The 14,319-nt window shown below is 31.8% G+C and overlaps 1 protein-coding gene across 1 annotated transcript; it reads right to left on the reverse strand.

The window, feature by feature from the left end:
* Positions 1-941: 941 nt before the first annotated feature.
* Positions 942-3,085, reverse strand: LOC108472646 (probable glycosyltransferase At3g07620). The gene is made up of 3 exons (XM_017774195.2): positions 2,409-3,085; positions 1,973-2,321; positions 942-1,902 (listed from the first exon to the last, which is right to left on the reverse strand). Exons 1-3 carry the CDS (start codon positions 2,903-2,905, stop codon positions 1,231-1,233), a joined length of 1,518 nt encoding a protein of 505 aa, XP_017629684.1. The 5' UTR covers positions 2,906-3,085; the 3' UTR covers positions 942-1,230.
* Between the last annotated feature and the right edge of the window lie 11,234 nt (positions 3,086-14,319).

The following is a 14,319-nucleotide window of genomic DNA, read 5'->3' on the forward strand; positions in this document are numbered from 1 at the left end:
GTACTTATATGGTGAAAAAAATTACAAGATAATAGGGACTAAATTGAAAAATATACAAAAGTTTAAATGTGAAACAATTTAATATGTGAATAAGGAAATTATGGTAAAATTTTAGTGAATATATTACGAGATGATGAAATATGCATAAAGTATTGTAAAAGTGAAATTGTGGAAAAATATTAATTTTAATGATAATAAGGACTAAAGTGTTAAATTTGAGAAAATATGTGGATGAAATAATAGAAGTGAAATACATAGAAATTTGATATGTGGAATAATATATTGAGATAAATTATATGATTAAAATATAACAAGAAAGAAAATTGATTTAATATGATTAATAATATTGAACTTTTACGACAAAAGAGGGACTAAATTAAAAAATTATGAAAGTTTATAAGAAAATATTTTATAAGTGAAGAATGTAACATCCCAATGCTTTAACCTGATGATTAGGTCTGGTATGGGGGTGTTATAGTGAATAGAGTCTTATCAGTTTGGAAGATGTTATATGAAAAAATTTTAGTAAGACATTTTACGAGAATAAGGGGATGATTTTACGTTGGCTGAAAAACCTTTTACGTTGACCATCCTATTTTACATGAAATAAACATCGAAAAAGGTTGAAAATATTTATCGTAAAACCTTTTACCGGAACCTAAGACACGAGAGATCAATAAATATTGAGATTTAATATTATTTTTTATTTATAACAACATGGATGAATTAAGCTTACAATTTAAGAAAACGATCTATATCGTGATTGTGTATTTTGAAATATCATTGTGTTTGAGATGTTTTATATTTATATAAATTTTAATGTATATTCTATAGATTTTAATGCATTATTTTTTTTCCGTTAGGTTGGTACGTTGTAATTGTCATTTCAAGTTGTGGCGGTGGAGGAATTCATAGCGGAATTAATTTAGGCATTTGGCGAAAGAGTGTCTCCACCATGTAATTGTGGCAGCAGACTAACAGCAGGGGGGCTTCAAAAATCTACGCCATGTTTGTGTTGTAGGATGACACGAGGGATTGAGGACCAAAAAAACTAATGGGCATTAGGCTATACGGTTTACTCCCTCTTTTGCTTTGACTCTCTTACCCAACCCTAAACCCTATACCTTTCTATTCTGCTTCGTCTAAAAGAAATTTTGAACAATGCTTATGCAATTCCCTTACTCCTAAGTCGTAATATAAGTCATATGACAAGAAACTTAAATGTCAAAATCAAGGAACACCAAAATCCTGAATGTGAACGTTTAATCTTCTAAGCCAAATAGAGTGATTAATCATATGGAAAACATCATATCTCTTAGGCGTTGGGTTCACCACAAAATGCCTTTGAACTTGCTTCACTCTCCTTTGCATTCTCAGATATTGTCTCTGAGAAATGCCCATCAATATCTCTTTTATGTTGGGGATGTCCTTGACGGCAATCTGAACTGAGAAGGACTTCCAGTTTAGGACATCACTGAAAGGCGCCACATAGCCGTCTGAAATCAACACCGGAACACACTCTGCATAAATGGCCTCCACAATTCTCGGGCTCGCCACTTCGTATCCGCTAGGACATAGGCAAAACCTGCTGTTCTTCAGCTTCGACATGTACGAAACTCCCTTGGGAAGTTGGTCGTACACTTGGACGTCCGGGTCGTTTTTATCTTTCCACTCATTCAGGAGGAGGTACCGGATGTAGCCGTGGAGATGACCTGCGAAAAAGGCAAGAATGGACCGACGAGAGGGTGGAAGACCGCCGATATCCGCTTCACCCTTTAAGAGATTGTTTTCTGGAAATGAGGCATCTTTAGCTGGATTAAACCCTTCTGAAGTGTTTGCATTACATAAAACTCTAATGGACTTGTTGAACAAATGAGGCACATAGGAGGATGCAAGCGGCCCCTGCAAGTAAATTAATCAACCAATACGCCTAAATATGATGTCCAAGTTGCAAAAATATAATATTACTTACCCAATCATGGCAGGAGAGCATGAAATGGTCAGCACCAACGCTACGGTTCCAGTAAGGATATTTACCGGAAATGACATGGATGTAGTCGATGACAATCCGTCCGATAGCATCCGTTTTAAGGGATTCAGACTCGTAGAGATAACGAACCAGCATGGCAACACTGAATGGAAGGAAATAAACCAAAGCCTCATCAGGATCTTGAGTTGTATAAAGTTTTCCCTTTTCCACTTCATGAATGAACCTTCCTTCCGAAGAATATATGCTCTTACATGGACCATTATGGAACATTGGTGGCTCTCCTTCCTGGTACACATAAACCTTGAACAGCTTCTCCATTTCTAAGTAACTCCTAAATTATTTCGATTTCAACCAGAGCATTACTTCATTGTAATTTAGTCACAAAAAAAAAATTCAAAGAAAAATTGAATTTGTATACCTATGGAAAGCATTCGCATTTCTGTATATTGGTCCATGAGGAACATAATCCGGATCATGATGAATCGATGTCAAGTTCCGAACTCGAGCAGCCTCTTTAATGAAGGATCGAGCTCTTGCCATATATGCTTCGACCATCTTCAACTTGCTGCTTCGCTTTACAACTCTTGTCGTGGATGTAACATTGTCAATGTCTTTGTCAAGAAGTGCATCTGAAAAAGACATGTTGGGGTCAAGTTTATCGGTTTCAGCTTCCATGAAAGGAGAATCCGTGGAGGACCCATTGAAGATGGAAGAATACCAGTGGCCGCCATATCTCCATTTCCATGGCGAAGACAACGGAGAAAAAGTGGAAGGGTGAGGAACCAATGTAGAGACAAGAACTAAGAGCACGACCGACGGTATAACAAGGATTAAACTCAAATTCAATGAAGGAGACGACCAGAAAGATGAAGTATGTCTATGCTGAGCCTTGTCATTATGAGGACTTATCATCATAACTACAACAACATGCAGAATCTTGCAATAAAAACCCTTTGTTCTAAATTAGTACCAGAAACTGAAAACAAAGAAAATTAATGAACTTGGTGAAGTAGACTGGGGGATTTATTTCTTGATAGCAGGTTGTGCTTTGCTGCCAACGTTCATCGTTTCTATTAATAATGAGTTTCTTTGAGTCGACGCTTCCATTTTATTTTTCCAAGTTGGCCTCTATTTATTCCAATATCGGTCTCGTATACACATGTTCTTGCTTCCCCTTTTCATATAGAATTCATATATACACGTGTATGATTTATTTTAATCATTAAAATTTGAAGAAGAAAAAATATTAAAGGGAATGTGAAATTGATTTGATTTAATATCCATGTTTCTTGCACTAAAATTGTGGGTAATTATTGATGCATTTTAAGAAAATAACTCAAAAGGTTATAAACCTCGAAAAGATATTTTAATTCAAAAATACAAATGATATCTATATAGAAGTAGGATTATTCTTTTTATTTATAGTTATTTTTGGAAATGTCATTATAGCATGCATTTAATTCACAATATTTACAGGTACATCAAAAGAAAAATAAAAGTCGATAATGCCACTAAGATTGATTCAAATGTTATATTAAATATAGTTAAATCAATTTTAATCAATATATAGCAGATATTAAAATATTCCAAGTTGTAGGAAGGAAGATGATCCCAAGAGTGAAAGGGGAGCAACATTCAGTGAAATCAAAGCAGAAAAGGGGGAGCAACTAAGTCAGGGATAGCCTCTAGATCTGAGTTAGGGGGCCGTCGCCACTACGGACTTTGATTGGAACTTCGCACCATTTTACTCTTCTTAACAACTTCGATAGTTTTTAAAACATGGTTGCACATTCCAAATTATTTATTTAGCAACAAATAAAAACACACTTATCCTTTTCACTTCAATCTAAATAAGGGTTAAGTTTATATTTTATTTGGATAATTATAAATTTTAAAAGGGTTAAAATTTAATATACAATTTTATGATTTTTCAAAGAATTAAATTATAAAATTATTTCTTTAAAAATAATTATGAAGTTATCATTTTAAAGAAATCAAAATTTAATTTTAAATTTAAGTGGAAGCAAATGCAATCTTATTATTAGATTGATTTGAAACTTTTATAGGAGTAAAGAATTTTTTTTTTAAACAATATCTAAAACTATCCATACTCCTCTTCAATTCTTAAATAAGAAGATAGATATGCTTCAGTATATTTGAACTCATGTCTTCGCGGACTCAGCCGACTCATATTAGATAGACTTATCCTTTATAGTTTGAAGAAGAATAAAATAATACTTACGGTGGTGTATTTGATAAACTATTGAAAATGAAAACTTTTAACCTTTAATATTTTAAATGTGACTAATAATTATTTTAATTTTTTACTTAATATATTTTTAATAAAAATTTGTTGAATAAAATAAATAGGTTTAGGATTTTTTTACTATATAATTCTAGTGTTGTTTATCACTTAATGTAAATAAAAATAAAAAAATTATTTTTAAAAAGAATGAGATATCATATTTAACTTTTATCTAAAATTTATTTAAAATAATGTAAAATATTATTTAATAATATTAAAATTAAAAATTAATAATTTTAAAAAAATATTTATTTTATCAAACAATATAATTATATCTAATACTTATATTTACTAATTTTTAATATAAATTTAACTATTATAAAATTCAACAATAAAAATATTAAAAATGAAGGAGAAGAGGCTTTGAATGAAATTTGAGATACATGTTTAAGAAATGATAAGATTGAAATTGATAGAGATGTGATCTGGGAAAGATCTAGCGTTTCGTGATTTACATTTTCCAATAGACTTTTAATTTAAACTTTTATGGGTTTTTAATACTCCCTTACGGAAGGTATTTTTATTTCAAAAAGGAAGGTTTTTACACAAAAAGAAAATTGCATTTGAAAAATGTGTTTACTACTTTTCTTATTTCTTATTTCAAAATCGATTGAATTGGTCCTGATCACTATAAAAAAAAAAATTATTGATATTTATAAACGGCATTGATTTCATTAATTGATTGCCAGCTAGATGAGTACCGATAAAAAAATTTTGACAAGCTGACCACAGGTGTTAACAAAATATAATTTTTTTCCAACAAAAGTTTTCCCAACACTTCTAACCCATTATAGATAATATATTTTTAAGACATTTTAAAGTGCAGACAAAAATCATATTTATATTTAAATTCAAATTTAATATACATATTTATAGAATCCTTTTGAGGCATTTATAAGTGCCAACAAATGTGATTTTCACATTAGATTCAAATGTTAATTTATATATTTATTGAAAGAGCTAAAATGATATTTTGTTAATTCAAAATGATTATTAATTGCTTTAGCCAAAGATAGAAGGAAAACAAACACTAAAACTATAAAAAGTAGGATTAATGTACTATTTGTCTCCCAAAATTGTATTCAATTATCACTTTGGTACCTAAAGTTTCCAATCAATTATCAATTTGTCCCAACCATTAACGCTGATCTTCGCGTGCCACATTACCCTTTTCTTCAGCATTATTAATGCTCGGGGTAAATTGATAATGAGATGAAAAATTTAGGTACTAAACTACTATAAAAAATTTAGATACCAAAGTGATAATTAGGTACAATTTTGAAGAACAAATAGTATACTAACTCTAAAAATTAAGATGATATCTTAAATCATGAATCTTGTAATCCTAATATTTATAATGTAATGGAAGATCGCACACCATAGAATAAAACAATAGAACTAACACCGTTAAAACTAGAATTATAAGGGTTGTTGCAAAATATAAAGTTTGGGTTTTAAAATAATAGCACTTTGGTCTTCAGAGTTTAAAGAAAATAAGCCTACTTTCCAATACATGAAACATGAGATTGAAATTTTGAGAAAGAAATGACACCGATAGATAGTGGCTGGTGGCGACTACGACAACGACCATTGCTTGATTTTTGAAAACAAAAATGAATTTAATGATGAACATCATCTTTTCTTAAGAGAGAGGTACAGAATTTGAAAGAGATGATAAACTAAAGAGATAAATGTTGGTTCTTGGAGTTGATCTAATTGTTATTAGAAATTATGAGCTCATATTAGATATCTTTCATGTCTACAAATAGAAGATAAAACACAACTTGGTTGCTTTTTCTATTTTTGTTTTTGCCAAGATGTCAAAAAATTAAACTGTTTTTATTTTGTTGGCAGGTACTTGTAGAAGCAAGATGTTTGTTGTTTCCTAATGCAGAAACACTAAATTGTGTTAAACACTTACATTAAAATTTCAAGAAAGCTTCTTTCAAAACAAAGACTTTGAAATACTTGCTTTGGAAAGCTGCCAGAGCAAGCACTCCAAGGGATTTTGAAGATATAATGGTTGAATTGAAGAATACCAATCAAGATGCTTATAATTGGTTGAAGGGAAAGAACTCTGCTGACTAGTCAAGGTCCCCCTTCTCATTAAGGAGCAAGTCTGACATGCTGGTGAATAATCTTTGCGAATGTTTTAATAAGGTAAACCATATTTTTTTTCTATATGCAGTTTATTTTTTTATTTGTAAACTGTTTTATGATTTTGTAATTGATATTCCTTTCAGCTACTTACACAAGTTGATACTGAAAGTGTAACAATCTATTTTCAGTAAAATCGGAACAGTGATTTCGGGACCACAAATTCGAGTCAGAAAGAAAATTTACTTTAATATTATTGCATGGTTTGTATGATGATAGGAAAGATGTATAAAAATTTTGATAAGAAAATTTTATCGATTTTGTGTTTAATTATAGAAAGAACCAATTTGCATGAAATGCAAAAGTTGAGTTCTAGTAGCTATAGGTACTAAATAGTTATGGAATTCAAAACTTGAGGTCTTTATATAGTAATTAGACCATTAAGAGAAGTTAGTAGATATTTTTGATGATTCATCCATGGAAAATTAGAAAAAGAAAAGGACTACATTGGAAATTGAAATAAATAAAAGATGATAAATTAAATAAATGTTTAATATTATCATTTTATATCATCTTTCCCAATTAAAAGCCATGGAAACCCTAGTTTGAGAGCTTGAAGAAAGAGAAAATTTGTTTGGCCAAATTGGGTAAGTAATCATGTCCTGTTTTTAGTATTTTTTACATTTCCAAGATCGTAATAACTTAATCTATCTATTTTAGGGATCAATTTGTAAAGATATCAAAGTATTGAAATTTTTCCATGGATGAATATGCTGAAATTTTGAAATTTGTGGTAAAAAAAAAAGAAAGATTGTTGATAGATAAACAACCTTTGTAAAGGAAATTTTGATGAAATTGTGATTTAGGGAGTAAATTGTAAAGATGTAAAATTCATGGAATTTTTTTGATTTTTGTGAAATACATGGGTTGTAAATGTTATATGTACAAATTGATTAGGCTTGGAATAAGAATTAAATTGCATGAATTTCAATTTTCGAGCCTAGGGACGAAATTAGAATTAATAAAAAATATAGAGGCAAAATAGTACTTTTGCCTAATATGTGAATTAGGTTGATTTAAATGTGAAATATATTAAATTTATTATTAAATTTATTTATATAGATTCGAAAACCAAATACATAATTGGATCGAGGAAAATAAAAAGTATCAGATTAGTAGATTCTTATATACGAACAAGTATAGAGGTAAGTTCGTATAACTAAATTATGTACATTTATATGTTTGAAAATGTTGTAAATATGAATGTTGAATTGTATAATTGTTATGTTTATGAGATTAATCATAAATCTGATAATGCTCGATAAATATAAAATCCTGTTTGGATACATGAAATTCGATTGGATACTGGGCCCCTGTATTGGTTGTGGTCTTGCATATGTTGCAGACACACCATGGCCCGAAAGAGCATTTCGATATTAGCTCTCATGAGCTTCCTGTTTAATGGTTCTTGCAAGCTCCCCGTTATAGCTTTTCGGAGCTTCCCAATAGGCTGTGATAATACATGTGTTGTGGACACACCTTAGCTCCTATGAGCTTCCTGATTACAACTCTTCGTGAGCTTCCCGTTTATTGGCTTTTTGTGAGCTTCCTAATATGACTCGCTTGAACTTCTCGATATATGGCTATCTAGAGCTCCCTAATTAATGGCTCTTCGGAGCTACCTATTATAGGCTCGCACGAGCTTCCTAAATATTGCTCTTATGAGTTTCCTGTTTTAGCCCAAATGAGCTTTCCGTTTATGTGCTTTATGAGCATTCCTGGATATGAGTTGACGAATTTACTGTATTATACACCTTGAGTGTATTTCCCATGTATCTATCGAGTTTTCAAATGATTCAACGGGTAACGGCTTGGAAAGGGATAATATGAATTCAAAATGAATTACAATGAAATTTCTTGACATGGAAAAAAAATGATACGTATATTTCCTTGGAAACTTGAAATGACAAATACATGTATACGGAAATGGGACATTGATGATGTAACACTCCTTACCCGAGACTGTTTCCAGAATCGAGCACGAGGCATTACTAAACTTATTCTATCCCTTAAATAGGTTTAAATTGTTTATTTAAGCATTTTGAATGTGCTGCCATTCTGCGTCGTGAGTCGCCTAAAATTCATATCTTGAGTTCAAACTCGAAATTAAGATCCGTAAATTTTTCCTGAAACTAGACTCATATATCTATCTACTAATTTTTTCATAGATTTTGACTTGGCCAATTAGTACAGTTTATTAGTTAAAGTTTCCCCTGTTTCAAAACTCGACTGCACTAACCTCTTGTTACTACGAACCATGTTTCTTCCTGTACAAAATTCATATCACTAAGCCGTTTGTTTCTCTTAAAACTAGACTCAACAAGTATTATAACCATATAAATTATACCTTCTAATTAGTTTTGTACAATTTATGGTGAATTTCCAAATTTGAAATAGGGGTTCCAGAAATTGCTCTGACCCTATTTCATTAAAACTCAGATATATCATGAAATATAATACCTTTACCTATTTTTCTTATTCCATAAGAAAATATACATAATAAGCTTTAATTTCATATATTATTCATCTTCAAACTATGTTTATACAATTTTAGTGATTTTTCAAAGTTACGTCATTGCTGTTACTTGAATCTGTTTTTAGGTTACTTTCACATTTTCATAATTTTCATGTGATAATCACCATTCAATCATACATATTAATAAACATGCATATCATCGGCCATTTTATTAGCTAATCACTAGCAAGTATTTACACATCATTCATTGTTCATATTATACCAAAAGTGGCTAAGTTTCTATACATGCCATACACAAAACAAAACGTCTAATTATACCGAGTTATTTCTTTGATAGTGTGATCGGCCTCCGACGTTTCCTTCGATCCCCGAGTGGCTAGATAAGTACTATAAGAAGAAGAAAATAAAGAGATTAAGCACTAGGCTTAGTAAGCTTACAAGCAAATAAATCACAACATTCAACATAATGGATAATTATGCATAATATCATCTAACATCATAAATTTCTTTACTTCTCAATTTCTATCTTCTTCTTTATTCCCTTACCTTCTTTCTTACCGACCTTTCCTTTTCATAAGTATAATCTACTTTTCCTTTGCTGTTAATTCACTGTAATTTAACTCGTATCCTGACCCGTTGAACCACTCGGAATACTAAGGATACTAGGGTCGTTCTGTCTATCAATATCTCGCCAATGCCATGTCTTTGACATGGACTTACATGAATTATTCCTGCTCCAATGCCATATATAATATGGACTTACATGGCTCAATCCTGTCTCCAAAGCCATATTTCTAATATGGACTTACATGGTTCATTTCGTTCGTCTGTCAACCCTAATATCCTAACATTCCTAGGGTTCAACCGGCTTTCTAACACTTTTCCTCTGTCACTTCACCTTAAATTCGACTTTAAATATTTTCATAACATAAATATATAAATGCTGGAAATTGAAAATAATAATGTAAAATAAAAGAATATTACATTTATTTATGTAAACTTACCTCGATACAAAATGTGACTAAACTTTACAATTTAGTCCTTTACTTTTTCTTTTCCCGATCTACTCTCAATTTCGCTCTTCTTGATCTATAATAGAAAATTTAGCTTATTTAATATCAACATTTATCAAAACAACCCTTTACTCAAACTTTGGAAAAATTACATTTTGCCCTAAACTTTCACATATTTGCACTTTTGCCCCAAGGCTCGTAAATTAAACTTCATCCTATTTTCTTATGTTTTATGACATGCTGATCATTTTTCCTTCTATGGCAACATCAAATTCACACACTAACATGTACTTATGACTATTAGGTATTTTACCGATTAAGCCTTTTACTGCTTTTCACTTAAAACCAAGTAGCACAAGTTGTCTAACATAATTTAAAACCTCATATTCCATCATAAAACATCAAAATACACAAATTTCACCTATGGGTATTTTTCCAAATTTGATTCCTAACTTAAATTATTGCTAGCATAAGCTTTATCGAGCTAGGGACTTCAAAACGTAAAGATCATTAAAAGCGGGCTTGGAATCACTTACTATGAAGCTTGAAAGTTGAAGAAACCCCAGCTATGGAGAGAGGTAAGGTTCTGCTGGTAACTTGAAGAAGATGATACAATTTTATCATCTTTTTACCTTTTATTAATGTTAATAACCAAATGACCAAAATGCCCTCCTTACTAAACTTTCAAAAATTCCTTCCATGTCCTAATTTTGTCCATGAACTTAAAATTGGTCAAATTACCATTTAAGATCTCCTAATTAATATTCCAAAATAATTTCATACTAAAAACTTCTAGAATGCAAGTTTTGCAAATTATTCGATTTAGTCCCTAACCTCAATTTAAGCACTTTATGCATAGAATTTTATCACGAAATTTTCACAAAATCATGTAATCATACCATGAACCTCAAAATAATAATAAATTTTTTTTTTACCCTGAATTTGTGGTTTCGCAACCACTGTTCCGTTTAGGCCCTATTTCGGAATGTTACAGATGAGCTCATCCATATTTCTTGATACTTATGTGAACTGCTTAACTAACAAGCTTGATGAGATTTTATGTGTGACTAGGTTATTGATTTCATTGGTTTGGATGTACTATGAATGTTTGTTTTAAATGAAAATAATTGGTAAGTAATTTCCTGTTATACGAACTTACTAAGCATTTGAAATGCTTACTCGATTTTTTTCTCTGTTTTATAGTGCTCGGAAGCCCGTAAAAGTTGGAATCTATCGGAGCATCATCACACTATCCTTCAGCTCGTTTTGGAATAAATAGCAAACTTATTTTGGTATAATGGCATGTATAGGCTAACTTGGCCAATGTTGGCATGTAAATGGTTGCTTGTAATCTAGCCGGTATGGCTAGTGAAGGTATGTTTAGTGAATATATATATGAGATTATAATATGGTTAATATATGTATGCTTGGTATGGTTAGATTGAATTGTAGTAAACATATTTGTCTTATAAAAGAAAAGTTTGAATACATGTGATGATATATCATATATAATGTTAATGTTGACTTGGTTTTAATGTCTTGAATTGATTGTTATATGTATGCAAGTATTGATGTAGGTTGAAGACAAATTGGGTGAGAAAAGTGGCATTGAAAATGACCCATTTTCATCCACACGGGTAGACACACGGGCGTATGTCTCAACCGTGTATGACATACGGCCATGCGCACAGGCGTGTGGTTTGGCCATGGGTCCCTTGCATCTTTAAAATTGAGAAACAAAATGCTTTGAATTAATCACATAAGCAAAGACACGGGCGTGTGTCTCAGCCGTGTGTGACACACAACCTAGCACACGGGCATGTGTCTTGGCCGTGTGAATCCTACACTTAATTTTTTAAAATTAAATTGTCCACACGGCTTGGTACATGAGCGCGTGGCTGGTCGTGTGACCTAAGCCAGAGGGTTACACGGGTATGAACACGGGCTGGTACACGACCGTGTGCCTTACATCAAATACCCACATGGCTTAGGACACGGGCATATCATTTGGCCATGTGAGCCACACGGCCTACCCACACGGGTGTGTGACCCCTGTATTTAAAAAAAAAATTGAAATTTTACGAAAAAATCTCTGTGTTTCTGATATAGTCACGGTTTGTTTTTAATGCATAAATTGAGCATCGAGGGTCCATTTAAGGGATGATATGATTGAAATATGATTGGTTTCATATATGAATAATAAATGACATGAATTAATATTATTTGATTTGTAAACTCCAATTATGCTCTGTAACCCTATTTCGATGACAGATATGGGTTAGGGGTGTTACAGAAAGTAAGAGGGAAGCCCATTATGACAATGATGGAAACAATTAGGACCAAAATTATGCTGTTGATGGCCAAAAAGAAAGAATAAGCTAGAAATTTTAAAGGAAACTTGTGTCCAAAGATCAAGAAAAAGCTAGCTGCTAATATCAAATATTCAATAAGGTAAATAAATTTGTTTTCAAATATTATTTCTCCATGTATGCCTTTATTCTGCCAATATTCATAAAAAGTTGAATTGTCTCTGTCCCTACTCCTTATATGTTAAATTGTTTTTAGTTGTTTCCCATTACATGTTGTCGGGGAGAGATATCAAGTTGAATGAGGTCTAGGCAGCCAGCATGTGGTGGACCTAGTTGAACATTCTTGCAAGAAATGGGAGATCATTGGCATCCTTTGCAATCATGCAGTAACTGTCATCCATTTAAAAGATGAGAACCCTGAAACTTATGTAGATAACTGCTACATTAAGAAAACTCAGCTTGCCATCTACTCCAACTTCATCAGGCCAATAAGGGTTCTAAGCAATAGGAGCTTTTGCCGGACATGCTGCCAATATTGCCTCATCCAATAAGAAGGCCACCTGGAAGACCTACTAAGATCAGAATAAAAGAAATTGATTAACCATAAATAACAACAAAGTTGACCAAAAATAGGGGTACAAATGAAATGCAGTAAATGCAAGAAATTGGCCACAATAAGAGGAGTTGCAGAGTGAAAGTTGGCCAAAACCCTCCAGTAAGTCATTTGCCTTGAACACTTAGCTTCATTACTTTACTTTGCGTATGAAAAGTGTTTGATGGATGACTTGACTTGTTCATGTAGGTCATAAGACACACAGTTGGTGTTCATAACCAACATATGCTACAAACTCATCAAACTGCTGCTCAAACTCACTAAGAAGCTGCCCTAAGAGAAAAACTTTCATTTAAGAGGAAATCAACTAGATAATCAACCACTGTTAGATGGATGCCTTCTACTCAAGAGTCATCTGTCTCAGACCCATTGATGACACCTTACGGATCAAGCTTTACCCAATATCACTGAACCAAACTGACAAGATGTAAGTTTATTTTGTTAATTGTTTTGAGCTTATTGTGTAAATTGCCTATTATTGCTATTGATTTGTAAACTTAGGCAGATAGCTACATTTTTTTTTTGTAAATTTCCTTACAATTCAACTGAGTTCAATTGTACCGAATTGTAGGCAAATTTGAAATAGCTTGGCCTTTTAAGCATATGTAGTTACAAGTTATATAGGATTATCTTGTTTTTGTAAATAGTTTAGCCTTAATTAATGAATGAATTATAATATTTTGCAATGTTTTATGCTTTTGTTTCATGTGTACAAAATATCTTTGTTGTTTGTAATTCATTCCATAAATTAAACTTTCCAACCTCCATTACATAAACTAAATTACAGATAATAATGCATTTAACTCACACTCTAAACCTATTTTTACATTTAACACTACCTCCACCAATGTCCCTCCAACCATTGATCTAGAAAAAACCATAAACTAGTTTTTCATTTCAACAACTATAACAAAATTACAAATAACAACACCATTAACCATATTTTTCTCTCCCTCTTTCTTGTATCTTCCATTGTCCTAACTTTTCGAAACACGCAATAACATAATTCTTGAATGAGTCTTAATGGTGGATCAAACCAGGCAAAAAAAACAACATGCATTTTGAAACCCACTCCCATACTTCTTGCACCAAAAAAACCTCCTACCTGGATTGTCATTAGACCAAAAAGTCTTTAAATTGGCTAGGTTTCCACAATAGCATACTATAATCATAATGGCTATGTTCATTTCTTCTTCTTCTTCTTCTTTAGGCTAGGATTCTTCTATTTAGCTAATAATCCTTATAAATTGATAAAAGGATTTGATATGGACATCTGATCATGGCCAACGTGGCACTTTAATAGGCCACATCAGCTGTCTGTTACGTTTGTAACAAAAAATAGACTTAAACGATTAATTTGTCACTTTTCGTAAACATTAGTAATTAATTTATCACTTTTAAAAATTTATTAACTGAAATATTATTTTAATGAAAATTTTATAACCGCTGATATATT

Source organism: Gossypium arboreum, chromosome 11, assembly GCF_025698485.1.
Source record: "Gossypium arboreum isolate Shixiya-1 chromosome 11, ASM2569848v2, whole genome shotgun sequence".
Taxonomy (NCBI): Eukaryota; Viridiplantae; Streptophyta; class Magnoliopsida; order Malvales; family Malvaceae; genus Gossypium; species Gossypium arboreum.

Excerpts from the sequence above, each read along its gene's own strand:
- LOC108472646 (XM_017774195.2), bottom strand. The coding sequence starts at position 2,905 with ATGATGATAAGTCCTCATAATGACAAGGCTCAGCATAGACATACTTCA. Across the intron at positions 2,322-2,408 it reads AATGCGAATGCTTTCCATAG|GAGTTACTTAGAAATGGAGA; the intron begins GTATACAAATTC and ends GAAATAATTTAG. Across the intron at positions 1,903-1,972 it reads TGCTCTCCTGCCATGATTGG|GGGCCGCTTGCATCCTCCTA; the intron begins GTAAGTAATATT and ends ATTTACTTGCAG.